The 20,740-nt window shown below is 43.5% G+C and overlaps 1 protein-coding gene across 3 annotated transcripts in view; it reads right to left on the bottom strand.

The window, feature by feature from the left end:
- Positions 1-20,740, bottom strand: part of Helz (helicase with zinc finger) — a 142,876-nt gene that overhangs the window by 93,501 nt on the left and 28,635 nt on the right. For all 3 annotated transcript variants that reach the window (XM_055592127.1, XM_055592129.1, XM_055592128.1), the window contains 5 exons: positions 19,858-19,894; positions 6,503-6,627; positions 4,383-4,439; positions 1,474-1,525; positions 294-369 (listed from right to left, as the gene is read on the bottom strand). In XM_055592127.1, coding sequence (XP_055448102.1) covers positions 294-369; positions 1,474-1,525; positions 4,383-4,439; positions 6,503-6,627; positions 19,858-19,894 — 347 coding nt within the window. The remainder of the gene's footprint in view (positions 1-293; positions 370-1,473; positions 1,526-4,382; positions 4,440-6,502; positions 6,628-19,857; positions 19,895-20,740) is intronic.

Below are 20,740 nucleotides of genomic sequence, written 5' to 3'. Positions count from 1 at the left end.
ACACTGAAAAGAGCCGCAATTAAGTTCAGCCAGGATGAAAGACGTCTGAACAGTCAACAGGCTGCCTCGGCACGGCAGCTGATTAACACTGAAGCCTCGTGGGTTTGCTGCTGACCTGTGCGGCTTCTGCTTCAAATGGGAAACACAGCGTTTCCCTTGCTAATTATTCTTTCTCTTTCTTCACATATTATCTTCTTTGAATTTAAATTACTGCCTTCAGAAAGTGAAGGGAAATTATCTGTCCTTTCAAAAGAGACATGTAATTTGTTTTAAAAATATTTTTTTTACATTACCTTTTACACAAAGTATATTCCTCACTGCTTGTGATTCCCCTGGGTGGCGGGCGGAAATGCCAACCATTACAAGAGCCTACGAAGAAATGAGGACATAACCACATTATGTAAGGATACCTCGTCACTCCAGTATCTTAATGTCTAAGAAACACATCCTGACACACACATCACCCCAGATGATGTGAAAAGGATATAGCATAGGTGCCTCTACCAACCGGCCAACTGCAAATAGCACGCTGCAGAGACCATTACCCAGTGGCTAAATCAGGTTGGTGGCCTGAGTCTGAATCTGAGAGGGGTGGGCTTCCTCCCAGAGAAGAGAAGCCTCTTCTCTGAGAACTCAGGAGAGAGACTGGTACACATCATTCTCCAGACGGACACACGAGGAACTTCTTCAGGAATGGAAACTGACTGTCTGGGAAGGAGGCCTTGTGGCAAACCCCACCAATGCACACTGAAAGAGAAGCTCCTTAAGATCTGTTTGGAGCACATCACCTCAGAACACCAAGTAACAGAAATAAGCTCAAACAGTTAAGCAAATATAAGAGCCAAGTGCATACATATCTGAACACAAATGATTTTGATTGATTTAGATGAAGCTACAAATAAGCCCAAGAAAATAAGGCCTATGAGAGAAAGGCGAGGCAGGCATTTTCTATTCTCACAAGTGTGTCTGTCCCCCAACCTCTCCTCAGGGGACAAGAAAGATATTCTGCCAGGCTAAGCTGAAAAGTTGTGCTTCACCCTTCACTAGCAGGGTGTCAGGAAGACTACTAAACTTTAATAAATATTCACTGTAAGCCCGACTCCAAGGATAAGAAGCCCGAGAAGCCAGCGCATGGTTTGTGAAAGTTACTGCCGCACAAAGCAGGCATTTCGGGGCAAGCTGGGCGAGCAGGCATGCTGGTGCGCATCTGCAATCCAAGCACTCAGTTATGGAGCAGGAGCATCAAGCTCGAGGCTAGCCTCAGCTACACAGAGTTATCTGAGTAGTTATCATTACTCAGTCATCCTTAGAGAGATTTGCTTTAACCTGCACCTACTTCTGAATGTTTACACCTTTCCTATATTTCCAACTGTAGGGACTGTACTTGGTCATTTTCCTCCCAGTAATTCTTCAATAAAAAAAGCAAGGGCCATAGTAAGAGTTGCCAAAGGTTAGACAACATGTAGTACTTACCTTCATCTAAGTCTTCCATATGACATCCAGGGACGGCATTACTTGCTGCTGTCTGCAATTTTTCAAATACAAGAGGTTTAAGATTTAAAAAAAAAAAAACAAAAAACAAAAAAAAAACTGACTGATGCTGGTCTAAATTTACTCATTTTCAATGTTAAAAAGTAAAAGAAGAGGTAATCCCAGTACTCAGGAGGCAAAGCCAGGTGGATCTCTGTGGGTTCAAGGCCAGCCTGGTCTATAGAGTGAGTCCAGGATAGCCAAGGCTACACAGAGAAACCCTGTCTCGAAAAACCAAAAAAGAAAAAAAGAGAAAGAGAAAAAGAGAAGAGGGCTGGATAGAGGCCCAGCTGTTAAGAGCACTGGCTGCTCTTACAGAGCACCAGGATTTGGTCCCCAAGTCCCACACTGCAGTTCACAATCCCCCTGGACTCAGGAGCGCTGATGCTTCTCCTGGCCTCTGAGGTCACTGCCAGCACATGATGCACAGACACACACAGGCAAAGCTCCCACACAGTATTTAAATATGTAAATAGCCTATTCTACATATTAATAAAGTATATTTAACATACTTTAATATATTTAAATGTTTCATTTATATTATATACTTAAATATAATTTACACAAATATAGTAAAGCAAACATGTACATATTAAAGAATTAAAAATCTATTTGGAAGTTTTCAATAATAGTGTGCGGCAAGTAACATTTTTTGCTTCTTCTTTTTTCTCAGAGCTCAGGCTAGAGTAGGCCCGCTCTCTCTGCTGCACTCTGCTGGCCTAGTCTGGCACCTTTTTTTAATCTTTCTTTTTCTCTGTAAAAACATGAAAATAAAGTGCTTGCCAGATCCCTCCCTACAGTGGAAAAGCAATCTGTTAGCTGAAGAAATGTCTAAATTATGAACCCCCTGAAGTGAGCCCTGCCATCCATGGTTGTTGGCTTCACTCTCCAGCCTACCACCTAGCGAACCACCCAGCCAGCAAGAGGGTGGCTTTCACTCCTGCAAGTTATGGTGTGTTAGCAACCAGAGCCTTCCTGACACTTCCTGTCAAGTCCTCGTCCACCTGGGACAGGCCTTCCTTTCACAGTGGGCTGCAAGCCTGGGTTTCCTCTCTTCAGAAGACAACTATTGAAACACACTTAGCTTTGAGCTCACCTTGGCCGACCAAGTGCCTCGCAGCACTTAGTAAGGCTGCAACGCCATACCTGTGGGTCACCGCTGGCGATGTGACGCTCTGTCACTAGCAGCCCACAGCCGCCCTTCCGCAGTGCCATCACCTCCACCAGAACAGCGCTCGCGTGGTGAGCACACAGAGGCTCACCTAAGCACTCCACAGAATGTCCAAAACAAAATTCACCAACTTCACCCCAACCCGAACCTCTCCAGTCTTCACCTCAAGGAGTCCTCTTCCCCTGAAGACAGCCACAAGCTGAAATCTTTTTAATTTTACACAATTTTTATTACACTTCCTCTATTTCATACATGTGTAAGTGTATGGACACACACAGCACAGCAAGAGTGTAAGAGGTCAGAGCACAACTTCCAAGAATCAGTTCTCGCCCTCTACCACCTGGGCCCAGAAACTCCTGCTGAGCCAGTGGACGGCCTCAGGCTGAACTCTTCCCTCCTGAGCTCTCTCTAGTTTGCCCAAGCCGATCTAGAACTCCTCTCCTGACTGTCACACACTCTCCTCCCAAATGCCACTGCATGGCCACTTGCCTTACTTCTCCCTGAACCAACCATTTACCAACCTCACCTGTATCAACTCCCCTGTGGATCTTTACTTCTCTGGCCCAGCTCGGACACTCCTGCCTCCAAGGTCTCCCCAAAACAGTATCCAGCCCTCCTTTTCCTGCTTGTGTTTCTAGCACTCGGCTAACTAACCATGGCTTGCCCCGGGGTGCACTTGAGCTACCTGCTTCTCCAAGTGGGCCACTGGGTTTCTTGCTACCCAGACATCAGCCTTCAGAGAGAGGAAACTTCATATTAAGATGAAACTGGCAATGTCTTATACCACAGAAAGGATGGTATAAGAGATAATCAAAATAATCAAAACTTAAAATATCCCAAGTACTGTCTATTTGGGGCCAGAGATAACTAAAAAGAATAACAGGGATGGGAGCAGGGGGATGGGACTCAGTGTTTCAGGAGCTTGCTCTGCAGATGTGAACCCATGGGAAAGCTTGGGAGGCTGTCATTGGAGGAGGCAATGGAGCCCTCCTCCAGTGACAGCACTCAAGAGACAGAGACAGGGTTTCGGGGACACTTGGCGAGCTGACTAGCCAGAATTGCTATGCTCCAGGTTCAGCGAGAGACGCAGCCTCAACAGAGTGTGACTGAGGAAGACATCTGGCATCAACCTCAGGCCTGCACATCAATGTGCGCACATGTGTACACTCATACCCACACATCCACGTGTGTCCACAAATGTGTGAATACACATACAGACAAACCACACACATATATGCATGTGAAGAAAAAGAGGAGAAAGAAAAGGAAGAATTATAGACAGAACAAAAGACCTAGAATGCAGAGGAGACCTGAGAACAGGCTGTGTTTTGAGGGTGGGACCCAACCAGTTTCACAGAAGGAGAAAACAAGCTGAGTGTAGAGAGAATGTCTTGTGTGTTGTATGGCTGCTTCACCTGTCAACTAAAAACCTATGGCCTATAGGAAAGGGAAGAATAGGAGGTGGGATATCTGGCAGGCGGAAAGGATTCTGGGATAAGAGCCAGGTATGGGAGATTTTCCCAGGAAGATGTGAGGAGGGCAGATGCATGATCCCTGACCAGAGGTAACCAGCTATGTCACATCTTGGCTGACACTACCACAATGTTCCAAATGCTAACACAGAATGCTCACTGACCTCACTGGGTTTGACTGGCTCAATGAGATCCTGAAATAGACTCACCTCTGTTTCTGTCAGAAGCGTCTTGAGTCTTGTCAAATCTTTCGTTACCATGCCATTCTGCAAAGGTGAAAACCATCAATGTGTCAGCTCTTTACTTCCCAACTCAGCTCAACTGTGTCACTACAGCTCCTCTCCCCTCCCCCACACAACTGCTCCTGGGAAAAGGACAGAGGCGTAACAGGAACAAGGACTTCGAGGTCACTCCTGCTAAGTACACACTCCACACTCACCTGAATGTAAAATATTCTGCACTCAGAAGGCAGAGGCAGGCGGGTCTTCATGAATGCGAGGCCAGCCTGCTCTACACAGTGGGTTCAGGCCAGCCAAGGTTACATGAAACCATGTCTCAAAAAGTAAAACATTTTTTTTAATTACATAAAATGGTTGCCAAGATATCACTGTGGAACAAAACATGAGAAAAGCAAATCTAAAACTATTCCTCTCCCTTGGAGCTAATGTGTTTGTCTGTATGTGCAAAATGCTGAACTCGGTGGTTATCCACAATTAGAAAAACCAGAGAATCACTGCAGTGTCTAAAGAAGCTGGTTTGTTTTTTTTAATTTTTGAAATGCAAATTTCAGAAAATTTGGAAATTAAAAGCAAATTACCTTTCACTGGCTTTCTAAATTTAAAAATGCAGCAGGTAAACAGTAAAATGATTAACTTCCATAGAGAAACACTTTTAAGGCTGGGCACACCTGTGACTGCTGTTACGTGCATGGGCAGGGAAGACCCCAAGCCTGAGGTCAGCCTGGGCTGTCCATACAGAGACCCTGTTTCAAGCATTTTTCTCTTGCTAGGCATGGTGACTGTAACCCTAGCACTCACAAGAGGGAGGCAAGGAGTTTCTCTGAAGCCCAAGCCTCCACAAACTGAAATGAGACCCAGCCTCAAAAGGAGAAAAGAAGAAATAAGTGCATCTTGACACCTTTCTAGACATAAATAGCTGCATCTCTTTGCTGTGTTCACACTTACAAATCAGATCATCAGATTAAGGAAGCAGTTCACTGCACAGTAATTCCTTACAAGTTGACTAAATTACCCACCGTGGTCAATAATATTACACTTCATAGCATATTAAATGCTTTCCTAATTTCTATATTTTCTTGATTTTCAAACTCCTAATCAATTTAAAGCGTAACTGACAAAGAATTTACACTGCGTGGTAAATTCTTTCTATTTTCTTCTCAATATTTTCATGTTGGTGCCTAAAAATACTAGAAGACCTGTAGCATCTACCAACTGCTGGAAAAAGTTCTTTCTTCCAAATTCCTATAAATTATCAACTCTATGAAAGTTACAAAATGGAGCACTTGGTTACAGCAAACAAACAAACAAAAAAAAATCTAGAAAATTTATGTATTTAAAAAATTATTGTCTAAATATAACTAGATAATTCCACAAATATAAATATTAACTTATACATATACATTTTCTAGTTCAGAAGTAATCAGTACTTAGTTTAAACATAGCTAAAGATGTTATACATAGTTGACGTTAAGAATGTTGACTAGGCATAGCAGCACACGTGTTCTCAGCCGCGGGAAGGCTGAGGCAAGAGGACTGTGAGTTCAAGGCCTGCCTGGGCTACAATGAGACCAAGTCTCAAACAAACAAAAATGAAGAAGCCAGGTGCGGTGACTCACATATGCAATCCCAACATGGTTGAGGCAGTAGAATCACTCTGAGCTGGGGGCCAGCCAGGGCTACATGTTAGAATCTAGTCTCAAAAACACAACACCCATAACAAGAACTCTGTAAGAAATAAACACACACCAATATTTTAACCCAAAAATGGTTTCAGACTTTGCTCAACACTACCTTTTAAGAAAAACAACTGGGCTGGGTGGTACATGCCTTTAATCCCAGCACTTAAGAGGCAGAGGCAGGCGGATCTCTTAAGAGTTCGAGGGCAGCCTGATCTACAAAGCAAGTTCCAGGACAGCCAGGAATACATAAAGAAATCTTGTCTAGGAAAAAAAAAAAAATGGGATTTTCATAAACTTTGACATCTGACAGAACTACACTGTCCACTAAACATACACCTATTTAATTCATCCTCCTCTGAGGAGTTAACCATGTCAGTTTGCAAGCATTCAAACCCATGCTCAGCAACGTACCAGAGACTCCCCTGACAGTGACTTGGCAAGGATGGAGGACACAGGCTGGAGCTTCCCTTTCAGCTGCATGCAGCACAGCACTGCCCGGAAGGCACCCTCTCCCCTGGCCAGTCCTTCCCCCAGCACTGCCAAGGAAGAAACACATCATTAGCCACAGGGCACTCAGACATATTTTACACAGTTTACAATAGTAAGACATCCTAAGTCTAGGACAGGCAAGGCTACAGAATACACATACAATGATATTTTTATAGTAAGTTTTTTCCAAAAAACACTGTTTAATATATTATATTAAGTTAAATGAGGGCTTTTAAAACTGAAGCTATTAGCTGATCAGACCCTGTGCCATTAAAATGTTTAAGAAAAACTGCAAATCCCAGACTGGATGTAGCTCAATTGACAGAATGTTTGACTAGCACACATAAAGTTCAATGCTGGCACTTCACAGAACTGGTAGCACCTACGTCTAATCCTGACACTAAGGAGATGGAAGGCAGAGGGATCAGGAGTTCAGGGTTATCTTCACCTACATAGTGAGTTTGCCGTTAAAAGAATGGAGGATGAGGGGGCAGAAGACGACAAAGAAGGGAGAAAAATGAAAGGAGAAATTGCAATGCTGGATATTTCTGTGCAATTAAAAGTTAGCCTTCAGGGGCTGGAGAGATGGCACATCGATTAAGAGCACTAGCTGCTCTTGCAGAGGACCTGGGTTCACTTCCCAGTACCTACAAGATGGCTAATAACCATCTATAACTCCAGCTCCAGGAGCGCTAACAGCCTCTTCTGACTTCCTTGATCACTAGGCATGTACATGGTGCAGATATGAAGGCAAAACACTCATACACATAAAAAGGAAACAATATAAATCTTCTTTTTAAAAAGAAGCATTAAAAGTTACATCTTTATCAGGCAGGTGTGATGGCATACACCTTTAAACCCAGCAAAGAGGTAAGTAGACCTCTGAGGACAGCCTGGTCTACATAGTGAAACACTGTCTCAAGAAAACAAACAACAAAACACATACACACACACACACGCACACACACGCACACACACACACACACACACAGAGCCTTCTTCAAACTAATAAGATTAACTAAGATCCAATTATCAATGGTCACAGAACTACACAGTCTAGTCTATTTGCAAGACTTTGTAAATTTAATAGTCTCAACTGCCATGAAGATCTGTGCATCTTTGCAAGAAAATAATTCACTAACAGAAAACACTCCAGGAATTGAAGCTGGCTGTAAGCCACTTCCAAGCCAGCGTCCCCTCAGGAGTAGACACGGCTGGAAGTGTAGAAGGCGGGCATCTTCAAGATGGGTTAGCCTGGTCACGCTGACTGTACCCCATGACTGTACTATGATATTTTCATCACACAATTAACATTGTAACACTAATAAAACCCTACACAAAGGTTTGCCATGACCTCAGCATCTAAACAGTGTTCACTTCCTGCTCATTTTATCCAGTCACTGCTAACATTTCCATATCTTACACGGTGGAGCCTATGTAAGCGTGAGAGTTGATACTGTATGTTTCCATCGCAGCCATTTCAACACTGCCTTCACTTATGAAGTGTCTTCACTTGCCAGATTATTAGAAATGTGATAGTACATGAAGTAAGGGCATCAACTTATTTCGCTATGCCTTTGGTCCAGAAAGATTTCTATTTTTAAATTTTAAAAGTAACACTGTAGCTGAGTGTGGTGATACATGCTTTTAATTCTAATACTCTGGAAGCAGACACAGGCAGAGCTCTGTGAGTTCAAGGCCAGCCTGGTCTACACAGCAAGCTCCAACCAGCCAGAGCTACATAGTAAGGAAAAATATATATAAAATAAAAATAAGTAAACCAGGGCTGAAGAGATGGCTCAGCAGTCAAAAGCACTGGCTGCACTTCCAGAGGACTCAGGTTCAAGTCCCAGCACCACATGGCAGCTCAAACCTGTCTGTAACTCCTGTTCCAGAGATCCAACATCCTCTCTCTCTCTCACACACACACACAAACACACATACACACACACAACACCAATGTTTATAAAATAAAAATATAAAATAGTTAAGGGCCCTGGAGTAAGACTTCCAGCAAGCCTGATGACATGAGTTTGGTCCCAGAGACTCACATGATAGAGGGAAAGAACCAACTCCTACAAATTGTCCTCTGAGCCAGGTAGTGACAGCACACAGCTTTAATTCCAGCACTTGGAAGGCAGAGATAGGACATCTCTGAGTTCGAAGCCAACCTGGTCTACAGAGCTTGTTCGAGGACAGCCAGAGCTATTACAAAGAAAAACTCTGTCTTGAAAAACCAAAAGTGGGGGGGACTGTCCTCTAACCTCCATCTGCCATAATGAACATGTGCTATGCCAAAGGTGTGCATGCACACAGGCACAAATCCAAGCACACACATAACACACATGCACACACATGAACACATACATACAACACACATGCGCGCGCGCGCACACACACACACATATATATGATATATATATCATACATGTCATATATAACACATGTATATGCTCTCTTCACAGGGCTGGAAAGACGGCTCAGCAGGTAAATGTACCTGCCACCAAGCCTGACACTGCTTTACACCCTGGTACAATACTGTGAAAGGGAAAAGCAATTTCTATATGTTGTCCTCTGACCTCTACCTCCACACAGTGCCACAGCAAGTAGATATCTGTAAGTTTCTAGAGCTACATATCGAAACCCTATCTCAAATTTAAAAAAGTAATCATCGTCTCTTCCTAAATATTAGCCTTTTTTTTTTTTTTTACAATAAATTCAGTTGCCACACATGGATTCATAAAGACTGGTGAAAAGGACAGCTGGACACAGAGGGACACAGAGGGTGCTGGAGAGAAGACGACTCGGAGTTTAGAGCACTTTCTACTCTTGCAGAGAACCTAGGTTTGGTTCCCAGAACCCACATGACAGCTCACATTCAGGGGATCCAATACCTTTTCCTGGCCTCAGTGGGATCCTACACACAGGTGGCATACATAAACTTACACAGATACACACATGCACATGAAAGAAAATTAATTTAGAAAAACACAAATGTGGAGCTGGGGGGGGGGGTGCACGCCTTTAATCCCAGCACTCAGAAGGCAAAGGCAGGCAGATTTCTGAGTTCAAGGACAGCCTGGTCTACAGAGTGATTTCTAGAACAACCAGGATTACACAGAGAAATCCTGTCTTGGAGGAGGGGGAAGAAAAAGAAAGAAAAACAAAATGTGGCTAGCATGGTGTCGACCGCCTTTAATCCTACCATTTGGGAGGCAGAGGCAGGCAGATCTCTGTGTGTTTAAGGCTGATCTATATACTGAGTACCAGGCTGGAGCAAGAGAGAGAAAGGAAGGAGGGAAGAAAAAAGGAAGGAAGGAAGGAAGGAAGGAAGGAAGGAAGGAAGGAAGGAAGGAAGGAAGGAAGGAAGTCTTTGTGGAAAGACTGATCATCAGGTAAAATCACTCAGCATCTGCTCTTCCAAAGGACTAGAGTTCAGTTTCCATCACCTACATGATGGCTCACACCCATGTCTAACTCCAATTCCAGGGGATCAGATGCCCTCTTCTGACCTCTATGCACGCTAGTCATGCACATGGTACACAGTCAGACATGCAGGAAAAAAGAACTCATACACATTTTTTAAAAATTACAAATCAAACAGTCTCAAAGAGTGGACAGCCTAAACCAAGTTATTAGCTAGAGGCTGAAACGGCCATTGGTTATAATATCTAAAGTTATGACCTACCCAAACACAGTGGCAAATACTTCACCAAGTATCCTTGCTGACAATTTTGCTAACACAGTTCTCCCGTGCGAGGACAGTGGCTGGCTGCAGCTTTTGTGATATTGGATGCCCTTTCCACCACAGTCCTCTGCAGATGCTTCCTTCACACAAGCACATGGAGGTGACACATGAATAATGGCACCTCAAAGTGCACCTCAACTGCCTCATTATATGCACATGGAAAATAATTCTACATGTGAAAAAGCTGACAACACAATTAACATGAATACAAACCTGAATCTGGACTCTACGAAACACACAAAAGCCTCTGATGCCATGCATGGGCTTGAATAAGGGTTTTTCTGTAGGCACTGTTAAAAGGATATGCAAAAACAACCTGTGTGAGCTGGGCAGTGGTGGCACACACCTTTAGTCCTGGCACTCAGGAGGCAGAGGCAGGTGGAGCTCTGTTTTTGATCTAGCCCAATAGTGGAACTAACTCAACATTCACCAAGCCGTGGGTCTAACCCCTAGCAACACATACACACACACACACACACACACACACACACACACACACACACACACACAATACTATCAGGTTGGCACTAACAAGTGTCCAGTCAACACTGACATGAGATTTCTTTTACAATATCACTCACAACTGAGCACAGTGGCTCAGACCTGTAACCGCATCTACATTGGAGGCTAATGCAGGAGAACCCTAAATTCAAGATCTTCCTTGGCAAGTTCAATGCCAACCTAGGCAACTTGGCAAGACTTTGTCTCCAAAATAAACCTGAAAACTCATGTATAACCGCAGTTGCTTAATTAGGAAATGCCCTGAACAAACACTTTAGTTGTACAAACACTTGAGTTCAACTTATTTCTAGTCGCACTAAGCAGCAACACACTAGCCCTCGGTTTAAACAGTAAACTTCCCTTACCTTAGCCTTCTATAATTCAAATATAAGACCTGTACATTGGGCTGGCAAGCTACCCAGTGGGTAGAGGAGCTGTCGCCATATCTGACAACCTGAGTCTGATCCTCAGGACGCACACGGTGGAGGGAGAACCGTATCCCTCACGCTATCCTCTACCTCCGCGTACATGCAAACGCAGATTAAATGCAAATAAATGTAACAGAAAAATTTAAATGACTGTTATAATCTTATTAGATACTTGAAGGGGGGGTCAGACTGAGAGCCAAAACCTAATTCCTTAAAGCCTTCAATTCCTAGCAGAGAACAAAACTGAACTACTGATAGTCCCAGCTCGGACCGATCTCAAATCACCGAGGGAAACAATACTGTATCTGCAAGATGACACATGACTAAGAAGAGAGTGACCTGGGCTTGGCAGGGATTAGGAGGGGTGGGGAGAGTGAGTGTGGAGACAGGACAAGTGAGGGCTTCATGGTAACAGAACACTATGCTGGTGTGCTGGTGGCTTCATGAATCAACACATGATAAACGGCACATCCTATGTACACTCATACTAACACTAACTAATTTACTGCTTTTGCTATTGTACTGTAAGTCAAAACCATCATGGACACACATTCAACCTCTCCTTAAAACTTGTCAACCTATAATTGTTTGAAAATAGAAAGATGTAAGTTCTAAATTCCTACTGGAGAAAAAGAGCTTTGTGTCTAGGAAATGTCTTTTTTAACAGATGGCTGGAAAAGTAGCTCAGCAGTCGAGAACACCTGCTGTGACAAGAAGCTCTGAGTTTGAATCCCCAGGGCCCACCTGAAAGCCAGGTGTGGCCACACCTGCCAGGAACCCTGCTGCTGAGGATGAAGAAAGATTAATCCCAGTAGTTTAGGAGATGGCCACACTAGACAAACAGCAAGCGCTGCTGCAGGGAGATGGCTCAGGGATTAAGAATACTTGCTCTTAGCTAACGGGTGGTGGTGCACGTGCCTGTGATCAAAGCACTTAGGGAGACAGAGGCAGGCAGATCTCTGTGAATTCGAGGCCAGCCTGGTCTACTGAGTGAGTCTAGGATAGCCAAGGCTACACAGAGAAACCCTCTCTTAAAAAATAAAAGCAAAAACAAAACCTTTTTCTTAACTTTCCGACCTAGCAGAGGACCCACATTTGACTCCCAACACCCAGTCAGGCAGCAGATAACGGGCTGTAACTCCAGCCGCACAGGGTCCAGCACTGCTGGCCTCTATGCACATGCGCTGTGGTGGCCTGAAAAAGGACGGCCCCGCAGGCTCAGAGACCGAACACTTGGGCACCAGGGGGGAGCACGATTTGGAAGGATTAGGAGGTGCGGGAGGATGTGCGCCACTGGGGAAGGCTCTGAGGTTCCAAACACCATGGCAAGCCAGAATCTCTCTGGGCCAGCAGATGCGGATGCAGCTCGCGGTGACCTCTCTGGCACCTTTCTGCCGTGTGCCACCATGTTTCTCAGCATGCTGATAACGAGCTAAAGCTCTGAAACTGTAAGCCAGCCCTCAATTAAATGCTTTCTTCTCTAAGAGGAGCCTTGGTCCTGGTGTCTCTTCACTGCAACACTCACTGACCAAGACATAAATAACTGAAGATGACAAAACAAATATAAAAAATCATTTAGAGCCTCCAGCTTTTTATTTCTAGGATAAAAGAACTGCTTTTCTTTCTCTGTGTTCCGTTCCCGGTTGTTAAGCCTGTAAAACCCTGCCATACAGACACACAACAGATGTGGATCCAGACAACAACACAGCTTCCCATCACAAAGTCTCACATCAAAGCCACAGTCCTGCTCACAACTGGCTCTGTGCCTTCAACAGGCTGATTCATCTCACACAGCCTGTTTCCACAGCTAGAAAACTGAGAAGACAACACGATCAAATAAAACAATAGATTTTAGAGTGCCTGACCTGAGATATTGTGATTGAACACTATTATCCTATTAACCAAATATTTTTCTGACAAAGCCTTTTAATTACCATTAAAAAATACTACAGATTCTCCTTGACTTACAATGTTGTCACAACCTAATAAACTCAGTGCAAATTAAAAAGAATGAAAGTGCATTTAATTTTTCTCAAACTGGTAAGTTATCCATGCTTCTGCAAGTAATTCCTCACCCATGAGCCTGTAGGCCCTAATTAAACTCACTGAGTCAACCAAAAGGGGGTGGAGTGAGGGGGACAGGAACATACATGGAAGGGGACCAGTCAGTAAGATGGACAGGATCTGAAGTGTAAGAGAAGAAAGTGTAATGGGGGTAGATATGATCAAAATACATTAGATACTTGTGTGAAGATGCTGTCATAAAACTCATTACCATGTGTAATTAATACATGCTAATAAAAAACTTTTTTGAAGTACATTTAAAGGCTGAGAGACGGCTCAGTGAGTAAGAGCATATCCTCGCCTGCAGAGCACCTCAGCTGGGTTACCTGCCCCACATGGAAGCTCACGATGGCCTGCAGCTCCAGTTCCAGGGGGCTTGTCAGCCTCCTCCAGGCTCCGCAGGTGCCTGCACTCACCTCACACACCCGCACACAGACACACATGGACACATAAGTAAAATAAAATTAAAAGCTGGGCGGGAGGCACTCAGGAGGCAGAGGCAGGTGGCTCTCTGTGAGTTTAAAGCCAGCCTGGTCTACAGGGTGAGTTTTAGGACAGCCACGGCTACACAGAGAAACCCTGTCTTAAAAAATATATAATAATAATAATAATAATAATAATAATAATAATAATAATAAATAATATTTTAAGTGCCTTTAAGGGCTGGGAATATAGCTCAATTATAGAATGCTTGACTAATACAAGGCCCTTGGGAGATGGTCTGTCACCATAACCAAAAAATAAAATAAAGCACCAATTTTTCCAACATAATACCCTTGCTGCAGAGCACTGGTTGTCTGGACTCATGATTCCGGGCTAACTGGGAGGTATAACTCAGCATGATAAGAGCATCAGACCACACATCAGTAGCCCTGAAAAAGATCAAAATCCAAAGCACAGCTTCTACCAGATACTGACTGCTTTTCCACCATCATAAAGCCAAAACACCATAAAAAAAGATCATTTTAAGTGCAGGATTATGTCTCTATATTTAACCGAAACTCTTCTGAGAAGAAAGGTCATTAAAGATGTCAACACCCCCCTCAGGAAACCCACCGAGATCCGTCCAGTCACCTGTCAATTCTGGGCTAGGGCACAGAGCAGACACCTAGGAGGGTTGTTGGGCGCCACATCACTAACAGAAACTTGCACTGGTGACTTTAGCTTGACCAAGCTCCTGGCCAGGGCTACAGAACCGTACCAGCCTGATGATGTTTATAATTCTCAGGCTTCATCTAAAATAGCATGTCAGTTCATTCAATTTGCTAGTACAGAAAGCCCTAAGGGACCAACAAGATGGCTCAGTGGATAAAAAAAAATACTTGATGCCCAGCCTGGAAACCTGAGCGTCTTCCCTAATAGTCACATGTGGAAGAACAAGCCCTAATAAGCGTCCTCTGACAGCCCCTTGCACACACAATAGGACCCAAAAACCCACATGTGCACACACACACACACACACACACACATACAAGTAAACACATGAATTTAATAAAATTCTAAGTTCCCTATATAATGAAAAACTTAAAAGCCTTAGAATCGTCTCCTTTAAAGTGTTCCCATCCTGTTTCACATTCAAATAATGACTTAACCATATCACTTAACCAGTGGTCACTGGCTTCACAGCCTGAACCCAGCAGCACCTTGAGCTTGTATCTAAAAGCCATGAACTCTAGTCTATGTACTTTATTTTCTAAATGTCTTGTTTTTTTTAACTGACATACGGTACTTACCCATCTTTATGAGGTACCGAAAGCTATTAACTAAAGTTGAATTCTGCCTTGAAGACTTTAAAACTCTTTGTTGAGTTCCAGTTAAACAAAGCAGCTACAAAGGTATCTTAGGAGCAGCCAAGTAATTCAGATCATGGAGCAGGTCTCAGATAATATTTAAAATACCCACTGTCAATTCTGTTAGATTAACAAAATATTGTGGTTATGCACTAGTAGCCTCAGTGTCTCTAGAGATACATACTGCAACATTCAGAAGTAGCTATCTCACCAGCTATAGTTACTTTAAAATATTTCAAAACACTGAGCCAGCAAGATGGCTCAGCAGGTAAAGGAACTCACAGCTGAGCCTGAGGAGGAAGTCAGGCCCCACAACCGGTGATAGAGTAAGAAATAAATGTAAGGATTATTTCAGGAGAACACCACACTCTCCTTCCAGATGCCAGTTACTAACTGTGTACCCACCCACCAGCACACCACTCTAAAAGTTCCTGTGGGATCAAAATCGAATTTTAGAGTACATATGGATGAGAGGAGAAAGCCCACGGTGACTGTGAAGGCCTCACACCATGTATGTCAATTTCTCCTGAGAGAAATTTAGTCATGAATTTAGTCTAAAAAGAGAACACACACTAACATCAGGAACAGTAAAGTCCAAGCTAGGTGGGCCAGCTCAGATTGCTGAGAATGAAGCGGATGAGGTCAAGCACAGAGAGATCCTTCTGCACATGCCCTGAAAAGTATGCATGCATTTACCACAAGGTCCGCTACACTAACAGTTGCACAGAGACTACCAAATTCCAAATTGCTCTTAAAATTGCACTAGAACCGCTGACGGCTGCAAACTTCCTAGATTGTTAAATAAGTTATAAACTCTGTTAAGTGTGTGTGTGTGTGTGTGTGTGTGTGTGTGTGTGTGTGTGTGTGTGTGTTTGTAAGGGACAGGCATAGTGGTACACACCTAATCCAAGCACTCGGATCTCTGAGTTCTAGGCCAGCCTGGGCTTCCTAGGGAGTGCCAGGCCAGCCAAAGACTGACTCAACGATAGATAGATAAGACAGATAGACGGACGGACGGACGGACAGATGGACAGACAGCACTTGCTTTTTTGTTTGTTTTGAGATGTATTTATTTGTTATATAGTATTCTGCCTGTATATATGCCTACATGCCAGAAGAGAGCACCAGATCTCATTACAGATGGTTGTGAGCCACCATGTGGTTGCTGAGAATTGAACTCAGGACCTTTGGAAGAGCAGCCAGTGCTCTTAACCTCTGAGCAATCTCTCCAGCCCTAACAATATCTTTTTGGTTTACTGATATTATGATATTTCAAAAAAATCAAGAATTATAAATTTGAAGGTCACTGTCACATGCTTGTTGGCAATAGTATTCAACACAACATAGTGTATCAAATTCAATGTACTTTGGCTAATTAGCTGTTTATTTTTTTTTAGATGTTTATTTTTAAAAGTCACACACACACACACATACCACATACGAGTTGCCAAAAATGCAAACTGACCCAACAACAGAAGGGTGAGGATCATACTGTATAAAGTGCATGCCGAAAGGCACTGGTCTGGGGCACTCCCGACGGCTTTCCAGGCCTATCCTCAGAGCATCCTCCTGCTTGTTAGTCAACTGACTGTCTAGCCACAGCATTTATCTTACACTAAATAATATTACTGAGAACTGAAAAAGCACATGTAAAATCAAATTCTAAAGCTACAAGAGTAATGTTAACCAATATTGTCTACGTTAACCAATAACGTCTACTTGAAATGGTCAACTTTGTAGAGGTGTTTTTGGACAGATTTTATAAGTAGGGGTAGGAAGACTTCAGATCCCCAACACACATGTAAAAGCCGAGTGCAGCCGAAGTCTGTAACCACAGAGCTGGTGGACTGAGAGAAGCGCAGACAGATGGATTTCACAAGCCTGTTGGCCATCAGCCTTGCAAGCCAATGAGCTCCGAGTTCAGTGAAATACCATGTCCACAAAATAAGAAAAATAAAGGACACACAGTGTCAGCCTCTGGTCTCTGTGGATAATGCTCACATATCTGCACACATAAAGGACCACTTCCACCAGGCAGTGGTGGCGCACACTTTAATCCCAGCACTGGAGCTAGAGGCAGGCAGATCCCTGAGCTCAAGGGCAGCCTGGTCTACAGAGCAAGTTCTAGGACTGCCAGGGCAACACAGAGAAACGCCATCTCAAAAAAAAGGGGACAGTTCCAATTTCTTTCATGTCATCTAAGGAGTAGGGAAAGAGACTATGAATGAAGATCTTCCTCAGTGAGCACCAACCACGTCTCACTTTCACACACAGCAGCGCGGTGAACTCCAGTACGGATACAACTTCTTCCTTCATTTGTATTATTTACTTGGGACAGAATCCCAGAAATGAGTGCAGAGGATCAGAGGTGAACCAATCTCCAACATGCACTCTACTGACAGCACAGTGACACCACACCACAACATCTTCATCTTCCCGACAGCTCAACTTTTATCCTGGTAATTCATCTGGGTTTTGGTTTGTTTGTCTGTCCTGAGACAAGGTCTTCCTATGTAGTCCTGGCTATCCTAAAACTCTACAGACCAAGACGCCAGTGAACTTGGAGATCCTCTTGCCTCTGCCTCCTGTGTGCTGGCTATTGAATTCATCTGTTTTAAAATGTGTCTAATTTTAAAATGCTAAGTAGCTGGGCAAGCCAGGTCTACACAGTGAGTTCCAGGAGAACCAGGGCTATGTAGAGAGATGTTGCCTTATATGTATATGTATGTATATGTGTGTATGTATATGTATTTGTGAAAAAGCTAAGTAAAACAGAAAATTGAAAGTTGACTTTTTCACAAGTCATGCAATCTTCTGGGACCTCTGCATATACATTTCCCAGGTGGGAAGACTATATCAATTCTCAAAAGTCCAGGAAAGCAAAAATCAAAGAGCCAGGACAATTCTTACACAGGAGATAGGCAACGCTTCAAAGCTTCGGGGAGTTCGTGAGCGTGCAGGCAAACCCAGACACGCTGCAGAGGGGGAGCACAAACTCTAAGACGACAGTGTCTACACAAATCAAGCACACGTGCTCCTTAACCCGGGAGGCCGACTCTGATACGAGGTGGGACAATAAAGGCAACAATGAGCAGGAGTATCTTTATTATCAGGTGGTTTACAGTAACAAAGAACAAACGGGAACCTGCTGGAGGCTCATCAGCTTGGGAAACAACACCCTGTGTGCGGGATGTCCGCCTGACGGAGTATCTGTCACCACCTGGAGCCACTGCATTTACACTAACGCACAGGTAACCGTGCGACAGTGCGCGAGCGCAACGTCCTGATGAGCAAGTTCAAATTCCGTGTGTTTGTTTCTTAGGGCATTTTACTTTACTTTATTTTATGTGCATTGAGTGTTCTGCCTACACGTATACATGTGCCCCACATTCGTGCCTATAGCCATAGAGGTCAGAGGAGGGTGTTAAATCCCCTAGAACTAGAGTTACACAAGTTTGTGAGCCACCATGTGAATGCTGGGAACCGAACCTGGATCCACTGCGAAAGCAACAAGTGCTCTCTTGCTCTCACAGGCATATCTCCAGCCCCCTTTAAAATCATTTCCTAAAGAAAAAAAGTGTGTATTATATAGGCGCGTCTGTTTCTCAGTACAGTGAAAGGCAGGCCCAGTAAGCACAGCATCTCTCCAGCATTGTGTCTGCTTACTGTTTTTTAGAAATGTCCAAAGATGACAGGGATATTTCTATTTCGGATTTTAGTCCCAATCCCCGACAATTCTATCGCAAGGTTCAGAGGCCGCTCACCGTTAATGTATAAATTAATGGTCCATGGACCCACCACAGGAGTATGTAGCATGGCTTGGTAATGTGTAAAATAAATACTTAATTTTTTTTTTAAGTTTTGACACAAAGGAATAAGGAAACAAACAAACAACAACAACAACAAAAACTTTCAACATGTGAAATACTTCACCCTGAACCCCAGTTCTGGATTAATGAAACGTGATTTACATGATCCAAGCCACTGAGCTGTGTGAAGCAGGCCGGCAGGGAAGCATGCGAAGGCACACTGAACCCTTCACCCCCAAGCTCCCGGACTCATTCTACTGAAATGCTGCAATGGCCAGGAAAAGGGTTTCCACACAATGAGCATTCAGAGAATGTGGATCTTATTGGTCTCAACTTCCGGCTGCAAGGAAACAGGAAAGAGACTCCAGAGCATTCCAGCCATTCTTCTAAGAAAAAATACTCTGACTTGTTAAAAAAAAAAAAAAAAGACAGATAGTTTTTCACATATTAAGTTTAGCATTTTAATCAACCTGTGCTGCATTTTTTTAAACACGACATAGACTATAAGGACTCACTAAAGAGCCCCTGGGTGCAGGAATGTCAACATTCATGCCCACATGCTCGCTGCTATAATAAGCCTGTCACAGCAGGAAAGACAGCAACCCAATCACTGGACAGTAAGATAGGATTTTTAACATAATTGCTTCTGAAATTGGCAAGTGAAAAATTAAAAAAAAAAAAAAATTAAAACTTAAACTTCACTCAAGTAAGCCACGCGCAGCAGTGCACGCCGGTAATCCCAGCTCTCTGAAAGGCAAAGGCAGAGGCAGGCAGATCTCTGAGAGTTCAAGGCCAACATGGTCTACAAAGTGAGTCCAGGACAGCCAAGGCTACACAGAGAAACCCTGTCTCAAAAAACAAACAAACAAAAAACTTTGCTCAATTAACTAGTGATTTAGAATCTTCAAATCAGAAAAGGCCCCATGTTTTAACATACCATGCCTACAATCTTCATCAGCTTGCCCGTAGTTTTTCTACAAAAAGAAAAGAAAAGACACATGGTAAAGTGACAAACTTCAAAGGCCACTCTAAGAACTGTTAGCACAGAGGCGCTGAGGTGGCGTCTAGGAGGAGTACTAATGCTGTCAGTGTTAACACTCCCAGGGATGCCCATTCCCATGCTCTCCGGGGGTCCCCTCCTCCACACAAGAACCACACCCCAGAGCGTGCGTGCCCCCACCCACTCTCACAGCATGCTCTCCTCCTGCAGCTCAGTCAGCACGACACCACCTGCTCCCACACCTCCTCCTCCTCCCCCTCCTCCTCCAAGGCTTCCCTGAGAATTCCCACTGTCACAGCTGTGTCTACTCCTTCCCTGCAGCCTCTCCTCACACCCATTCCCAGAGACTATCTTTTTAAAACTGACCAACTGCATCCCTGAGGACTTCCTCTGCTCTCCCACACCTTCCTATGGCTTCCTTTCTACTGAAGCATTCCTAAGCAAACACACTATTAGCTTTCCCAACTTAAAAAAAAAAAAAACAGAAACAAAAAACATTCTGGTTCAGAGGTTAAGAGCATTGGCTGTTCCTCCAAAGATCCTGAGTTCAATTCCCAGCAACCATATGGTGGCTCCCAACCATCTATACTGGGATCTGATGCCCTCTTCTGGCATGCAGACAGAACATTGTACACATAATAGATAGATAGATAGATAGATAGATAGATAGATAGATAGATAGATAGATAGATAGATAGATAAGTAAATAAGTAAATAGATAGATAGCTAAGTAAATAGATAGATAGGTGGATGGATGGATAAATAAATAAATGAATAAATAAATAAATAAATAAATAAATAAATAAATAAATAAATAAAT

The sequence above is a fragment of the Psammomys obesus genome, unplaced genomic scaffold (genome assembly GCF_907164565.1).
Source record: "Psammomys obesus unplaced genomic scaffold, mPsaObe1.curated_primary_1811, whole genome shotgun sequence".
Lineage (NCBI taxonomy): Eukaryota > Metazoa > Chordata > Mammalia > Rodentia > Muridae > Psammomys > Psammomys obesus.
Note: the sequence above shows the minus strand (reverse complement) of the source record. Positions and strands in the feature narration are given on the sequence as shown.